At 39.0% G+C, this 17,811-nt stretch overlaps 1 protein-coding gene and 2 long non-coding RNA genes across 3 annotated transcripts; all 3 read left to right on the top strand.

Moving 5' to 3' along the window:
- Nucleotides 1-4,154: 4,154 nt before the first annotated feature.
- LOC131002035 (iron-sulfur cluster co-chaperone protein HscB homolog) lies at nt 4,155-7,124 on the top strand. The gene is made up of 6 exons (XM_057928706.1): nt 4,155-4,714; nt 5,102-5,198; nt 5,298-5,387; nt 5,812-5,877; nt 6,439-6,507; nt 6,817-7,124. The coding sequence occupies exons 1-6, from the start codon at nt 4,290-4,292 to the stop codon at nt 6,952-6,954; spliced, it is 885 nt and encodes a 294-aa protein (XP_057784689.1). The 5' UTR covers nt 4,155-4,289; the 3' UTR covers nt 6,955-7,124.
- A 7,279-nt stretch (nt 7,125-14,403) lies between these two features.
- Nucleotides 14,404-14,854, top strand: LOC131002034 (uncharacterized). Its single transcript, XR_009094123.1, has 2 exons — nt 14,404-14,575; nt 14,710-14,854. It is a non-coding gene; the product is annotated as an uncharacterized LOC131002034 (long non-coding RNA).
- Nucleotides 14,855-16,693: 1,839 nt separating this feature from the next.
- Nucleotides 16,694-17,122, top strand: LOC131002032 (uncharacterized). Its single transcript, XR_009094122.1, has 2 exons — nt 16,694-16,872; nt 17,007-17,122. It is a non-coding gene; the product is annotated as an uncharacterized LOC131002032 (long non-coding RNA).
- Nucleotides 17,123-17,811: the final 689 nt, after the last annotated feature.

Genomic DNA, 17,811 nt, shown 5'->3' with positions numbered 1-17,811 from the left:
CCTTTTTAGGATCCATTTACATCCTAAGGGTTTACAACCTTCAGGTAAATCAACCAACACCCAAGTGTGGTTTTGCATGATTGAATCAATTTCACTCTGGACTGCTTCACTCCAGAGTAGTCCGTCTGGTCTAGAGAACGCCACTTTGATAGATGAAGGTTCTTCATCTAGCATGAAGGCGATATATTCTGGACCAGAGTCCTTGGCTATCCTGCCTCGTTTACTACGTCTTGGTTCTGACACTTCAAGGTCAGAGCCTGGTCGCTTTCGCGATTCAGGCACTGTCTCAACAGGGTCAGAACTAGTAGCTTCTTCTCTAGTATTGTTGCTTGTACTAGCTTCTTCTCTAGTATTGTTGCTTGTACTAGCTTCTTCTTTTTCCTTGTCTTTACAAGGAAAGATATTCTCAAAGTAGACAGCGTTATTTGATTCCATCGTCATTCCTACAGTCATCGTTGGAATGTCTGATTTGTGAACCAAGAAACGATGTGCATTGCTGTTTAGTGCATACCCAATAAAGATACAATCAATTGTTTTAGGACCGATTGTGACTTGTTTGGGTGGAGGCACTTGTACCTTGGCTAAACACTCCCACACTTTAAGGTATTTGTATGAGGGCTTTCTGCCTTTCCACAACTCATAGGGAGTGACGACCCTTCCCTTGAGTGGTATTTTATTGAGGATATAGTTGGCTGATAGAACAGCCTCCCCCCACATGTTCTAGGGTAACCCAGAACTAATCAACATGGCATTCATCATCTCCTTAAGAGTTCGATTCTTGCGTTCAGCAACACCGTTAGATTGAGGTGAATATGGAGCAGTTGTTTGATGTATTATACCACTAGCGTTGCATAATTCCTCAAATGGAGCAACATACTCTCCTCCTCTATCACTTCGAACCATCTTAATTCGACTACCAAGTTGATTCTCTGCTTCTGTTTTGAAGTTCTTGAAAGCTTCAATAGCCTCATCTTTACTTCTTAGAAGATAAAGATAGCAATACCTTGTGCAGTCATCAATAAAAGTGATAAAATACTTCTTACCACCTCGTGTTTGCACAAACTTTAGATCACACACATTGGTGTGGATTAGTTCTAATGGTTTAGTGCTCCTTTCAACAGAATGAAACGGAGACTTTGTCATTTTTACTTCAACGCAAACTTGACATTTGTTTTGAGTGTTAAACTCGTTTATTTTTAGTAAATTCATATTTACTAATCTTTTTATTGCATTTAGATTAACATGTCCTAATCTACAATGCCATAAATCACAACACTCAATCAAGTAAGAGGAAGTAGTAGCATTTTCATTGATAGGTTTGCCAGTTACACGCTTGACAGGCTGAACATTAAGCTTGAAAAGCCCATTGGTGAGAAAACCCCTACCAAGGTACTTTCCAAACTTGGTTACAACAACTTTCTCGGACTCAAACACTAGTCTAAAGCCCTTATTAACTAGTATAGACCCCGAGATGAGATTCTTGCGGATGTCCGGGACATGCAGCACATCCTTCAAGATTATCTCCGTGCCGGATGAAAGCTTGAGCACCACATCACCCATCCCGGCAACTTCCGACGACGCTTGGTTACCCATGCTTAGCTTCCTCCCTTCAACAGCTTTGTAGGTAGAGAAGCGCCTCTTGTCGGAACACACGTGCACGGTTGCGCCCGTGTCAATGAACCAAGCACCTTGGTTCTCAACAAGGTTGACCTCCTCGGTGATAACCGCCGCTAAGTCATCCTCGTTCCAATCGTCGAAGTCCTTCTCGACGATGTTGGCATCTTGCTTCGCCTTCTTCTTCTTGGGCTTGCGACAGTCTTTCGCCAAGTGGCCCGGTTTGCCACAGTTGTAGTAATCCCCTTCGAACTTGCGGGCAGGAGCTTTGGCTTTGGCTTTGCCTTTGTCCTTGGGATTAGGACACCCACGTTTGTTGGAGTTGGATGGGCCACCACTCTCCAACAAGTTAGCTTTGGCCTCAACTTGGCCCTTCCCCTTGCCATCGATCCTCCTTTCCTCGCATTCGATGCGAAGCCTCACGATCAAGTCCTCAAACGTCATCCCCTTTCGTTTGTGTTTGAGGTAGGTCTTGAAGTCCTTCCAACTTGGGGGCAACTTGTCAATCACCGCCACCACGGTGAATGAGTCGGAGATCACATGTCCCTCGGCGAGTACGTCTTGCAAGATAAGTTGGAACTCTTGCACTTGGTCGATGACGGGTCTCGAGTCCACCATCTTGTACTCCATGTACCTGGTTACACAAGTATTCTTAGTGCTAGCATCATTTAGCTTATACTTTTTATCTTGTGCCTCCCACAACACTTTGGAGGTCTTTACATCAACATACACTTTGTACAAACTATCCCCTAGACCACCTAGAAGGAAATTTTTACAAAGGAAATCGCCATTATGCCATGCATCATAGGCTGCACGAACAGTGAAGCTCGTCTCGTTCTTCGCCGGTGTGGGCGGTTCGTTGTCCGTCAAGTATCCCGCATACCCCAACGTCGTGAGGTAGAAGAACATCTTTTGACGCCAACTCTTGTAGTCGGAGCCACAAAACTTTGGTGGCTTGTCGGCGGTTGCATTCGCCCTTGGGGGTTGTGTTGGCACCGACCACGCCATGTGACCATAGCTCATCATATTGGTCCCGAAGGCCTCAACGTTTTGTCCAAACATGGACCCCATGGAACCACTCGAAGTGGAACCAAATGTTGACCCAAACGAGGTTTGGCCAACCGTTCCTTGCGTGGAACTTTCTTCTCCAAAAGTTGTTTGGTTAGCACCAAACATGAACGGAAGCGGTGTTGGACCACCAAAATATCCACCACTAAAGGTGGAGGCAGCAGCGGCAGAGGTGGCGGGTGCCACGGTTGATGCGTCCGCGGCGGCAGAGGCGGCGGCAGCGGCATTGGCAGCGGCAACGGCGTTGGCAGCCTCGGTGGAGTTCGCAGGACCGGTCAACATCTCCAGCAAAGGTATTAGGTTTCGAAAATATTATGTTCAATTACAAGTTCAAAAACTCCCACGTTGCAAGCTTATCTCGTCTTGCGATTGTTGGAATATAAGCTCGCGGGCGTAGTTACAATGAAACACAGAAATGTAGGAGATGAGATTACAAGGCAAAAACTGAATTGAAATTACAATGTAATAAACTAGGAAATGCAGCCGAGTCGAGGAGAGTCCTCTGTTCGCAAGACGAGATACGCCCCGGTAGTGCTCTCGGTTTGGCGTGTCGTCCCCAAAGATGAAACGGCTTCGTCTCGTAGGTAGCAGCACCACAGACCAACGAGCTCCGGCGAACTGGAACGAGGCGAGAACAGAACTTAACAGATGGTGCAGAATGCAGCAGAGTTTGTGTGTAATGCTTGTTTCAGATGTGTAGATGATGCATGGAGGCTGTCCTATTTATAGGCACAGTCCACATCAATAGGGGGAGCCTGCGAGATTAATACCATTGATGGTATTCAAATGGTGTCGGGAGTTACAGGCAGTAACAGACGTAACAGCAAGGCTGTTTGAATTTGCCTTCACTCCTCCGACAGCAGCAGTTACGTGGGAAGCTTCCTGGGAGACCAAAGGTCCTCCCGGGCCAAGCCCTAGCGGGCTTCGTGTGCGTGCGCGGAGGCCCAACCTCGTCCCCTTCGAACCAAGTTTTCGTTGGTCCAAAAAAATAAGAGTTGGTATGGGTCTAGCGTAGGCCCAAAGACCAAGATCCAAGTCCAAGTCCAAGTCCACGGCCACGGGACCGGGCCGGGCAACGGGGACGGGGCCGGGTGCCGGGGCCGGGAGGGCGGCGGCGGCGGCGCGCGCGTGTGGGCTTTGCAACCCGTCACATGTGCACACAGTTTTATTACATGCTCTGATGTAATAGCATTTATACTGTAATAAATGTTATCCACATTTCAATGTGGGATAAGCATTAATCCTTCTTTAATGCTTATCTTTTTCCCACAGCTCCATGTTTCAAGTACCCAACTTTAAATAATTATTTCTCACTCATCGGAAATCGGTTTTGAGTAAATAAAGATACTACGATCATCTACTGGGAACGTAGATCGATCCTGTCCCATTTAATTATGCTAAATTAAATGCTTTCGCTACTCAAAAAATTATCAAACATTGATTAATCACAACCAATTTCCAACATTAAACAATTCATTAAACTCCTTCATTCCCCTAATTTTATTTTTCTTCGCGCTGCGCTGCTTGTACTTTCGCCATCTGTCCACTGCACGAACCAAGCGTATATATCCCGCAGCTCTCTCTCTCTCTCTCTCACTCTACCGGTAATGATGTGGAAGAAGAAGCTTCACCACTCAACGCGAGTCTCAGCAATTGTTTCTCGCGCAATTACTTCAAAAGATTTCGGCTCTTCTGTTTCCATCTCTGCTCTTCACGATTCTGCGATTTTCAGTTCTCGCTCCTTATTTTCTTCTCTCTCCTCCCTCTCTCTCAGCCGCCTCGAACAAAGACCTTTTCCCTCGGCCCGAAGTCTACTTTTCTCAAACCTAAGTAGTATTCTTGCGAGAGAAAATGCAGTTTCATTTGTAAAGGTTGACAACTCTTTCTCCTCGCTCTCGGAGTCCGCGGCCAAACTTCACTGCTGGAACTGCGGCGCGGAGGCCGCCGATGCGACGTCGTTCCTCTTCTGCCAAGCCTGTCGCAGCGTCCAAGCGGTCAATGAATCCATCGATTATTTCCAAATTTTCGGGCTGTGAGTATTTCAGTTTCCTTCTAAATGGCGATCGTCTCTATGTAAATTTACTAATGCGAGTTAGGATTTTTGTATTTTTGTTGATTATCATAAGTTGTGTTGACGAAATAACTTGGTTGATCATTGGTAAATTATTTGAGAATTGTGAGTGACATCCAATTAATCGTGTTACCTCTTGACAATGTTTTATAGTTTCTACTATAATAGCCTGTAGTCGCTGTCAACAGAAAACTGGGAAGAAAAAAATGACTAATTAAATTTAGGCAAAGTGAAGACAGTATGGGGTATGGAATTTGGTACTATTTTAATTGATCGAGAACAGTATAATTTTGGAGGAGAAGATATCAGCTTTCCAGCTATAAATATTGGTTCTTGTTGCTACTACAGAGGAAGGAAATACAGTATTGAGGTTGGAGAATTAGAGAAGAAGTACAAAGATTGGCAAAAGAAGCTTCATCCAGATCTTGTTCATTCGAAAACGCAGGTTATTCTCGCCCTGTGCTGTTTCAATTTCTTTAAGGTTAAAAAATATCATTCACCATGGACGATTGAACATCTTGTGAACTCGTCCTCTTTGAACTAGAGAGAGAGGGAGTATGCGGCTGAGCAGTCTGCTCGGGTTATAGATGCATATCGCACGCTTGCTGACCCACTGTCGAGGGCAATCTACATTGTATGTTTTCTTTCAATACATGCTGTACTTATATTGTGCTTACATATCAGTTGTAGCGTGTTGAGCAGGAGTAGCATGAACTGGAATTTATTCTCAATAAATTGAGCAATGTAGTCAATATCACCAAAGTTGCAAATTGAAAAGCTTAGTTTATATTTGTCTATGAGTTTTGGAACTGTAAAGGAAATTTTTGGAAATTCTTGCTATGTTTCTCCACTGTGTATCTGCTTCCTCTTTGCTTTTGGTAAGAAATAGTTCAGATGTGATCAAATGATAATGTGTCCAAAGAAATTTAATGACCTTGAGGAGATTTTCTGAGAAAAGTTTCCATCTACACGTCAACCATTATGTCGGGAATTACACCCAACTTTTCTCCGGTTCCATTACCATCCCTTACTCCTAACTTTTCATATAATACATGCAGATGAAGTTGGAAGGCATGCCAGTTGATGAAGAAGAAAGGATTACTGATCCAGAGCTACTTGCAGAGGTAAAGTGAAAAACAGTGAGATTTGTTTTTCACTTGCTTCTTGAATCTTATGTATCATCTTTTCTTTCTTATGAATTGGAGAACTTGAGATGTGTTTATGTGTGTTTGTGGGTGCACTTGTACAAAAGTTTTCAGCAGTTTGGTCATATTCATTGAGGTCCTTGGAAGGGCCATTTAATCAAACTCGATTTGTATTCTAAGTTCATAAAGATTGAATTAGGCAGATATCAAAAAGTTTAATATGTACACTTTATTAGTTTTATCGTGAAGCACATATGGCTTGATTGACTAATTTTTCACCATTGCATTGTGATGCCAACTCGACATTTATAACTAATCTTTCTGACGATCAAAACAAAAGACTTGATGCGGACATTCAGATGGAGGAGAGGGCTCATAGAGAGTAGTGTTTGACAATTTGGCTGATATGAACTGTACCTTTGTCATTAATTTTCAGTTTTAAGTTCAAGCATGGTTTATGGAATCATACTTAGAAGGTCACTGTATGTAAATTCCTTCTGGAATTGTTGATATATTTTGCTTAAATTTGATGACGTGCAGATCATGGAATTGAGGGAGGCAGTCGACGAAGCAGAAGATGCTCATGCATTGAATCAAATACAGGCTCAGGTATGAACATGCCAACCAATTTACATGTCGACTAAAAACACCTCCGCTAACAAGTTTGGACAACTTTAACCTCTGAGAACTATTGAAATTCATCCCTACATATCACGTCTTGGATCACTCTTATAACAGTAGTTCTTTTTTCCAATCAAGATTTTATTGGTCAGTCTCTGTTAGTTTTACCTAAATTTGTAGAGATAGGTAGGACGTAATAAAGTGAGCATACTACTGTGAATATATGCATTAAAGTAAGCACACTATGGTTGTATGCAAAATCATAGGATAAGTGAAATATCTCCTCCCACATTTCAGTTGCAAGAAAAATTGAGAGATTGGTCCAACTCATTTGAAGAGGCATATATGAGGAAAAACTTTGAAGATGGTCTGGCTTCAATTCGCCGAATGACTTACTACAAACGTGCCAATGAAGAAATTGTGAAGAAGCTTTAATTCATGGACACTATGCTCCCTACGATGGTGTTTATTGCCATTTCTATTTATTCTTTAGGGCTCGTTTGGTTTTCAGTAAAGGATTATGTAGGATAATTTGTAATCAGGATATTTAGCATGGATAATGACAGATTATTAATACCGAGTTGGTGTTTGCTATCATGGCTAAATACAGAATATCCTGGTTTAAGTTAATCCTAGGGGGATGTGGTATTATTAATCCTAAGAAATCTGGATTAATAATACTGGGTCGTGGGATTAAATCGGGTCATCCGCATTATTATTAAATAATATTAAACACTAGACTGATTTTTACTAAATTAGCTAATATAGTGTATTAGCCAATATCAAACACGCCCTTAGTAGTGATGTATATTGTGTACCCTTGTATCCCAATTAGGGATGTCCATCCAGCCCAAAATTCATGGGTTGACCCAAATAGATTGATAATCTAAAAGAGTTAGGCCTGAAAGTTTTGAGTCCTAATAAAATTTCAGCCCGAATAGCCCGACGATTTGATAGGGTTTGCCTGAAAAAAACACGGGCCCCCGAGCCTTATAGGACTGACACGAAAACAATGTGTTTACATGGTTGTAAGAAATTTATCTTGTTATTTGGTTTTTCAGTTTCATTACATTGTTTTTGAAAGTTAGCATAATAAGTTTATTTTATTTTTTTCAAAAGTTTGTAAAATATATTTTGATTCAATATTCGAAAGTCATATTCATTATTTCACTTCTCTTTGTTTTTAATTTAATACTTAATATAAAATATTTAGATGTAAAATTTGAATATAATAATAATAATAATAATAATAGTAATAATAATAATAATAATAATAATAATAATAATAATAATAATAATAATAAATGCGTTTATATCCTTCAAAGAGTTGCATATATTAGTTATTATGCAAGTCGATGTTGAATGTATTTATTTGTTATAATTATAAAATTATCAACAGAAATATACTTATTATTTTTTTAGTAATTTTTTAAGCCCAACTAGTTCAAACCCAAAAATTTAGGATAAGGATTGAGAATTTATAGTTAGAAAATTTTTTAATTCAAGTAACTTGCAACTTGTATAAATGATTCTATTCATAGTCATTTTACTCAACTTCTTTATTTAAATTAATAATTAAAAATAATCAAAAATTTATTAATTTACCCTATACTTCATAACGCCCATATGTTTATAGCTTTGCTTCCTCGCTTACAACACGTAAAGGAATATGATTACGATGATTGCGATTGTAGTGACGTCTCTGATGACACCATTACAGCTCCATCTAAAAACCTCAATAAATGAACACGTAAAACGATGCATCAAATTGCTAAGAGGCAACATTAGGCAAATTGAGGGAAATTTGTGTAACCTGAAACGATTTGGTCGCATAGATTTTGAGGGAAAGCACTAAAATACTGACCAAATGCTTCATATCACTGATAAATTTGAAAATATTCATCGTTGCCAATTTTTTTGAGTTCAAGATTTTTTCTTTCTTCTTCCTTTTTCCTTCTTCCTTTTTAAGTTTTTTTTCTTTATTGTTTTTTTGCAGAAAGAGAAAATAATGACGAGATTTTAGGCGGATACAAGTTTATCTCCAATTTTCTACACTCCACCAAAATAAGTTTTGGAATTTATTTATTTATTTATTTTTAGTTTTTTTTTAGGGAGAGATAAGAACTTTCATTAAGGAATAATAGGAAAGTTTATGACAATAGGAATTGATCCAGAAGAAACAGCCGAGAAACAAGAGCATACTTCGTAAGACTATCAACAATCACGTTCCCCTCCCTTGGCGTCCAACTGAAGGCCACCCTATGCAAACGTCCAACGAGAGAAGGTATCTCATTAAGAGTGTCGCTATTATAGGATAGATCCATGACATGCTTGGATAATTTCCAGAAGACCTCTTGGCAATCCATCTCGATGATAACATCCTCCTTCCCCAGCTCCTCACAAAGCTGTAAACCTTCAAAAATAGCAAGTGTCTCTCCTTCGATAGCCGAGAAGATACTCGGAATGAATCCAAAGCGGCAGCTAGCAGCACCACTGTTGCCTTCCGAAATAAAAGCTCCTAGACCTAAACCTGATCCATTCTAGACAGGCGCATCATATGAAATTCGTACTTGCCTCTTCCGGTTGCAAGGCACACGATGAGGATGACCGCGTGGACATGGTTGGCAAACAGGCTTAGACCACAGGACACGCTGGGCCATGATGAAGCAGTCCTGATGGCTCAAGTCCTATCTGAAGTAACCATATTTTGACACATGATTCACGTGCCCGTGATCCATTTCGGATATTAAACGAATACATACAAAAACCGCATGCCTAGAACAAGAGAGTAGAATTTTACTTTCGAATTCGACAATGATCGACTCCTGAGTTGATCTTCCTACTTGTTTCCATGGCAAGACTTGACGTTGGATGACAACGATCTTTAAGTCCTCTCCTTTCCTTGGGATACGCGTCGCCTCTCTCACTTTCTGTGTTTTCACAGATTTATCTCTTTTTTGGTATTACGTTTTGGGTTATCTTTAATGTCACAAGTAATTAGGTTTTGGGTTATCTTATTATTTATACTAGGTATTAATCATACCTAAATAATAAGCCCATAAACTTAATTAAACCAAACAAAGTCCAAAGGCTTAAAGAGATGGAGAAAACGGATGCCCCATAAGGAGCTAAGCCTTTATTGGGCCAAGCGAGGATCTACTAGCTTGAATAAAGTTTGGCCTCCCAGTGCTCAATTTTCTTATTCAGCCCAGAACAAAATCGAGACACAAGTATTAATTTATTCTACTAGAAAATTAATATTGAATTACCTATTTATTCTTTATGTGAGTCGGGGCTAGTTTAGACTTAATTAATTCCCGTGTTTAAGATATTCAATATCCATTAATTAATTAATTCCTCTGACGATCAATTAATTAATTAATTAATCAGTAGTTTAATTATAACGACATCTCGAGTGCTACCACTTAAGCTTATTATCGTAGCGGAACTAATTCCACCTGCAGGGTTTAATACGATAAACTTATTAAGTTCCTCGAGAGGATATTATCATCTTGTTATTAGCAGGACACAGATCCTTATTGCAATATAATCGCATGTCAAATAATAATTGCTATCACCCTAAATAGCGAGTATATTGAGCTTCAATAGAACTCTCACCCTTGATAAATCAAAGCAATAGTCAATTAATTATTCACACTGATTAATTCAATTAAGGTTAAGACTATTTAAGTCACCGAGATCTTGATTCTTAATTAGTCAGAATATAAAATTCATCTCACTGTGATCCTATTCAATACACAAGTGCACTAGCATAAATAAATAGCCAAGACAAACTATTTATCCATTTATGCTACAATCTAAACCAGCAACTCGTCCATGGTTGCCTCGATTGTGAACTCAATTTATATCTAAACTTTTTTCGATTATATGATCTTCTGTGATCTACACAACACACCATATAATCTATAGTATGAGATAAATTGGACTATAATAGGATTATGCAATAATAATATTTCAGATAAAAGAATCGCAGTGAACTAAGGAATCAATGTATACAAGCATAAAAGTTTTGTTTTCAGTATACAACCCTTCAATTCTCCCACTTAAACTAAAACAAACTTTTAGTATACAATGTGTCTGATAAACTGATAATATCCTTTAGCTATTGTCACGAACTCCAAGGCCTTCAACATGCTTGTTGAACACCGCAACAGGAAGACTCTTCGTGAATGGATCAACCAGATTATCAACTCCCGCAATATGCATCAATGCAACATCACCATGCTTGACCACACACCGAATGTAATGATACTTGTCATCAATGTGTTTCATGGATTGATGATATCTTGAATCCTTGCTATTCGCAATAGCAGCCTCGTTATCACAATAAATTGTGATGCACTTTGACAAACTAGGAATCACATCAATCTCAGTTAGGAAGTTCCTGAGCCATACAGTCTCTTTAGCAGCTACATACTCGGCTTTCATGGTGGATAGTGAATTGCATTTTTGCTTTACACTTCTCCACACAATAGCTCCACCTCCAAACGTAAACACATAGCCAGTAGTAGATCGCCTCTTATCTTTATCACCTTGATAATTGGCGTCCACATACCCTACCGGTGTCAGATCATTAGACTGGTAAACTAGCGCATACTCCTTAGTCCGTTTAAGGTACTTGAGTATGTGCTTTACAGCAGTCCAATGAGCTTGATCTGGATTTGCCTGATATCTTGCTACAATGCCAACGACAAAATAGATATCGGGCCTGGTACACTGCATCGCACACATGAGACTTCCCACAGCTGAAGCATAGGGAACTATCTTCATGCTCGCTATCTCCTCAGGCGTTGTAGGACACAATGCCTTAGATAGCGGAACACCATGTCTGAAAGGTAGAAAATCTTTCCTGGTATTCTGCAGGCTGAACCGCGCCAATACAGTATCAATATAGGTTGTTTGAGACAAACTCAACATTCTATTAGATCGATCACGATCGATGTTAGGTCCGGAGGGTCTCGAATATGTGCATGGGGAGGGGAGGGGAGAAGAATACACTTATAGGCTATTTTTGAAAAACGAAACTTGAAACACAAACTGACACAACCTTTTTCAGTGAAAAGAGTTTAGTAAGGTTTAGGTTGATGACTGATACTGAATATTCTTCAGTAAGGAATTAACAGTTAAGTCTGAGACTTTAACTGATACACGTAAAGTTTCAGTCAAGTTTGTTGAGCAGAGAGATGTTATGAATCTTACTGTCTATTCGGAGATAAATCAGTTAGACTAATAACACACGCAACGGAAAATTTTTGTTTCGAAATAGCCTGTGAGATTAATCACGTTGTCAGAAATTAAGTTTCTCTTTGCAGTTAATCAGTTTTCAGATGGAGAAGGCTTGTACACAAGTAAGAATGTAAAAACTGAAAGCTGTAAACAACACAAAATTTTTTACGTGGTTCGGAAAATACTTCCTACATCCACGGTCAGTTGATCAGATTGACAACTTCACTGGGCATGTGCTTACGGGTGCACAACAAACCTGACAACTAAAGACCCTATCTTCAGTACCAACACACCTGGTTGTATTTCTCACTCTTAGCGCACACTGGGCACTAAGATCTCTTCGGAGATAGAGCACTAGTCTGAACTCCTTACAACTCAAACTCTCAATTCAGTTGATTGAAAAGAGGTTCGAAAACTTGCCAACTAGATTATAAAGAACAGGTTCTCTGATATGAACATCGCCGGTAAATGATAGGACTCCACCGAACTGAACAGACCACGCACCGGAACAAAAACACCCCAAATGGAAACAAGCGAAAATATGAAATTGTGTCCCAAAACCCCTAACCTAATCTACGAAGATTCCTAGAGAACGGATCTCTAGACCCCAACGATGTGATCGGTGCAGCAACTCGGAGATGTTGAGTGACACACGACGAGGGATGATGAACTCGTCGATTCGCCGATAGAATGAATTTTTGTTTGACAAACTCAAGAAGAATTCGAAACTTGAGGAGAAATAACTCACGATATTATTATCAAAAATCGTCTAACTCTTGTTCATCACAAAACATTCATATATATAGGTAACAAGAAACCCTAACATAAAGAAGGAAACAAACTAAAACTAAGGAAATACGAAGCTGCAGAGCTGACAGGCTTCAGCTCTGAAAATATCGCGCGCTCTGGCCTTCAGCTCTGAAACTTCAACTCTGAACTTCAGCTCCGAACTTCAGCTCTGACGTTTAGCTCTGAACTCCAGCTCTGACGCTCAGCTCTGACGTTCAGCTGTGCTCTGCTGATCTACTCTGCTCTGCAGGTTAGCTCTGCTCTGCAGCTCCACTCTGTTCTGCAGATTAACTCTGCTCTGTTGTGCGGCTCTGCTCTGCTTGGTGCGTCTGCTCTGCTGTTGGGCTCTGCTCTGTAAGTAATAATGTCACAGCCCAAAACCGTTTACTTCCCTTGCAAATTTTATTTGGAAATTGTTATATTTTCGAGATATTAATATATATATCTATGAGTCGAGTTTGTGATGAATCTAGTCGCGCCCCTAGTTAGATGTGATTTTGAACTATAAAATATACATATAGAAATATAAATTTATTTTCCCAAATATTCTTTTAATATGAATTTGAAGCTTAGATAAAATATTTATATAATTTTTATGCGTTGGGCCTTTTATTTTAATGTTGGACTAAACTTTTAAATTAGCTACACAAGCCTATAGATTTTCGAAATTTATTGTGAGCAGCTATTTTAATTGATTTATTTGAAAATAAGTCCACACGTTTCACTTTGCTACAGCCATGTTTTGAGCCAAATATCATCCGTATCAATTTTATCATATTTATCTTTTCCACCGCCTTCACCTTTTCATTTTATCTATATCTCTGCTACTGCCTTCATCATTTCATTTCCGAAAGAAAATTGATAAAAACGCAGCAAACTTTGATTCTCATCTTTTTTCCTTGATTTCCATTTGTTCTTTCCAGTGCAGGCATCGAAAGGTAAACCTATTATTTTCAAAAACAAACAAAAGTTCCTTTTAATTCATCATGGCTATCTTCTTCAATTTTCGCCTATGCAGACACAATATATTGCCAAAACTCTCACAATTTCTTGTTTTATTTAGAAAAAATGTTTCTTTTGGAAAACCATTACACAACATATGCATAATGCATAATAAAAAAGAATGACTCTTGTTAATTACATGGAAAAAGGAAAATAGAATAGGAGAAAGAGGTAAAAAGGGGGTTGTGGCTTAGAACAGGGGGAAATCGGGTGTATGGTTGCTGGAAAACAGGAGAGGACGGGGGGGGAGGGGGCAGAGCCGCCGGAGGCCAGCGGCGGCGTGCCGTCTGGTTGGCGGCGGCAGGAGGCCGAGAAGAGGAGAGGGAGGAGGGCTGAGAGAGGGTGAGCTGCGTGAGATGTGTGTGTGTGTGTGGTGGGACTTGGGAGTGTGATTAAATTGGGGTGAAGGGAGGTTTGGGCTTGGGCTTAGGTTAATGGGTTCAATTTATTAAATGGTTGGGCTTAATTCTATTTATAATATGGCTGCATTTGCATATATTTTTACAAATGATATTATTAAATTTTATATTCAAATTTGTATTATTAATTTGAACTTAATTTTAATTAAATATTGAGCCCAAATATTTTTATAAGAAAAACTCTTTTATAATTTATTAGACCAATGATTTTGAATGGTTTTATGATTTAAACTAGTACTATTATTATTATTATTATTAAGTTCAATTAGGCCCTTATGTTCATTATTTGAATTTATCTGACTAGGTGCGGCGCGACTAGGACGTAACTTTCGATTGAATTTCTCAAGTTAGATTTCAAGTTGAAGTTCTAATACAGGTGTGGGATTTATTTTAATACATGCACGTGGTTGATTATTGTCTATTTTAATATTATGTGTTTACCATATGTGAGTTGCATTAAATTATATCGCTAGGGGCCCGTTGAATGGGTCCAGGATGGAAAGATCCTTGGTATGCCACAATGCGATATTATGTTAAAGTTATGGTTGCAACCAGTCGCCAGGGGCCGGCTAAATCGGTCCAGGACGGAAAGGTCCTTGGTATGCCACCGTGCGACTTTTCAGTTACGAATGTATTGATCATATATGATTCTCATTTTATTAACGTGGATAATGATTGCATGTTCCCACACTGAGTGTACCCTGTATGCTCATCCCATACTTAACATTTTCAGGTTTTAAAGGCCGGAGGCGCGTGGAAGGTCGAATGGCGAGTCAAATGTTTTGTATTTATCTTTCTTTAAAGATGTTATTTTGAGTAAAATACTTTAAACAAAAATTTATTTCACTATTTTCTTGTTAAATATTTATTTATAGTCATGATTTTCCGCGTGCGTTTTCATGTAAATTTAAAATGGATTTGGGTGTCACAAGGTGGTATCAGAGCAGGTCTACTTTCCTTAGACTCTGCAAAATATTTTCCATAAAATTTTTAAAAGTCATGTGTGAAAAAATCCATTCGACCTCTACGTGCTCCGACATCAAGGTAAAGATATTTCAAATATTTTTCAAGGGGATGAGTATAAAGTATTTACGTTGAAAGTATGTTGAAATTTGCTGCAATAATTGAAGTTATTATGAAAATGTTCAAGTTCAGTATTCAAGTTATTATGTAGAAGATTATTGCAGCTATGAATTGTTAAATTTCGAGGACGATTTTTTTTTTAAGTGGGTAGGTTTGTCACAGCCCAAAACCGTTTACTTCCCTTGCAAATTTTATTTCGAAATTGTTATATTTTCGAGTTATTAATATATATATATATCTATGAGTCGAGTTTGTGATGAATCTAGTCGCGCCCCTAGTTAGATGTGATTTTGAACTATAAAATATACCTATAGAAATATAAATTTATTTTCCCAAATATTCTTTTAATATGAATTTGAAGCTTAGATAAAATATTTATATAATTTTTATGCGTTGGGCCTTTTATTTTAATGTTGGACTAAACTTTTAAATTAGCTACACAAGCCTATAGATTTTCGAAATTTATTGTGAGCAGCTATTTTAATTGATTTATTTGAAAATAAGTCCACACGTTTCACTTTGCTGCAGCCATGTTTTAAGCCAAATATCATCCGTATCAATTTTATCATATTTATCTTTTCCACCGCCTTCACCTTTTCATTTTATCTATATCTCTGCTACTGCCTTCATCATTTCATTTCTGAAAGAAAATTGATAAAAACGCAGCAAACTTTGATTCTCATCTTTTTTCCTTGATTTCCATTTGTTCTTTCCAGTGCAGGCATCGAAAGGTAAACCTATTATTTTCAAAAACAAACAAAAGTTCCTTTTAATTCATCATGGCTATCTTCTTCAATTTTCGCCTATGCAGACACAATATATTGCCAAAACTCTCACAATTTCTTGTTTTATTTAGAAAAAATGTTTCTTTTGGAAAACCATTACACAACATATGCATAATGCATAATCAAAAAGAATGAATCTTGTTAATTACATGGAAAAAGGAAAATAGAATAGGAGAAAGAGGTAAAAAGGGGGTTGTGGCTTAGAACAGGGGGAAATCGGGTGTATGGTTGCTGGAAAACAGGAGAGGACGGGGGGGGCGAGGGGGCAGAGCCGCCGGAGGCCAGCGGCGGCGTGCCGTCTGGTTGGCGGCGGCAGGAGGCCGACAAGAGGAGAGGGAGGAGGGCTGAGAGAGGGTGAGCTGCGTGAGATGTGTGTGTGTGTGGTGGGACTTGGGAGTGTGATTAAATTGGGGTGAAGGGAGGTTTGGGCTTGGGCTTAGGTTAATGGGTTCAATTTATTAAATGGTTGGGCTTAATTCTATTTATAATATGGCTGCATTTGCATATATTTTTACAAATGATATTATTAAATTTTATATTCAAATTTGTATTATTAATTTGAACTTAATTTTAATTAAATATTGAGCCCAAATATTTTTATAAGAAAAACTCTTTTATAATTTATTAGACCAATGATTTTGAATGGTTTTATGATTTAAACTAGTACTATTATTATTATTATTATTAAGTTCAATTAGGCCCTTATGTTTATTATTTGAATTTATCTGACTAGGTGCGGCGCGACTAGGACGTAACTTTCGATTGAATTTCTCAAGTTAGATTTCAAGTTGAAGTTCTAATACAGGTGTGGGATTTATTTTAATACATGCACGTGGTTGATTATTGTCTATTTTAATATTATGTGTTTACCATATGTGAGTTGCATTAAATTATATCGCTAGGGGCCCGTTGAATGGGTCCAGGATGGAAAGATCCTTGGTATGCCACAATGCGATATTATGTTAAAGTTATGGTTGCAACCAGTCGCCAGGGGCCGGCTAAATCGGTCCAGGACGGAAAGGTCCTTGGTATGCCACCGTGCGACTTTTCAGTTACGAATGTATTGATCATATATGATTCTCATTTTATTAACGTGGACAATGATTGCATGTTCCCACACTGAGTGTACCCTGTATGCTCATCCCATACTTAACATTTTCAGGTTTTAAAGGCCGGAGGCGCGTGGAAGGTCGAATGGCGAGTCAAATGTTTTGTATTTATCTTTCTTTAAAGATGTTATTTTGAGTAAAATACTTTAAATAAAAATTTATTTCACTATTTTCTTGTTAAATATTTATTTATAGTCATGATTTTCCGCGTGCGTTTTCATGTAAATTTAAAATGGATTTGGGTATCACAAATAAGATTTACTACTTTTGAGCTCTGATCTGTCGGTCCTTCTCCAATTGGTCTTTTCAGCTCTTGCCTCCAGATTTCTTCCACCAATGTCATTAAATTAGCTTTGAACGTCTTGGCTCTAGCTCTCGTCACCGGACCAATTGGCACGTGTACCGGATCTCCACTCTGTGTAGCCTCTGAAACTCGGCTCTGCTCTACATCCGGAGCTCTGCTCTGAACTGCATCATTCCCCCTCTGCATCCGGAGATATCACACGGTCTCGCAAGGAAAGATTTGTGTGTCACACCCATCGGCTTGGCCTCCACTTGCTGTGCTTTGTTTTGGGTCGTGGCTGCTTCTTTGAGTAATTGCACTTGGTCCTCGTACACTTGTTGGGGACTGAGAGGAACAAGGGACATTCTCTTGTGCTGAAACTCGAAGGAATACTTGTTTGTGAAGCCGTCATGGGTAACACGCCGATCAAATTGCCAAGGGCGACCCAACAAGATGTGGCACGCCTGCATTGGAAGCACATCACACAAAATGTCGTCCTCATACCTGCCAAGTCGAATAGGCACACGGACTTGTCTGGTAACTCTGACATTGCCGGCGTCACTTAACCATTGCAA

Source organism: Salvia miltiorrhiza, chromosome 8 (genome assembly GCF_028751815.1).
Source record: "Salvia miltiorrhiza cultivar Shanhuang (shh) chromosome 8, IMPLAD_Smil_shh, whole genome shotgun sequence".
Taxonomy (NCBI): domain Eukaryota; kingdom Viridiplantae; phylum Streptophyta; class Magnoliopsida; order Lamiales; family Lamiaceae; genus Salvia; species Salvia miltiorrhiza.
The sequence above is the reverse complement of the archived record's forward strand: the minus strand, read 5'-3'. Positions and strand labels throughout refer to the sequence as shown.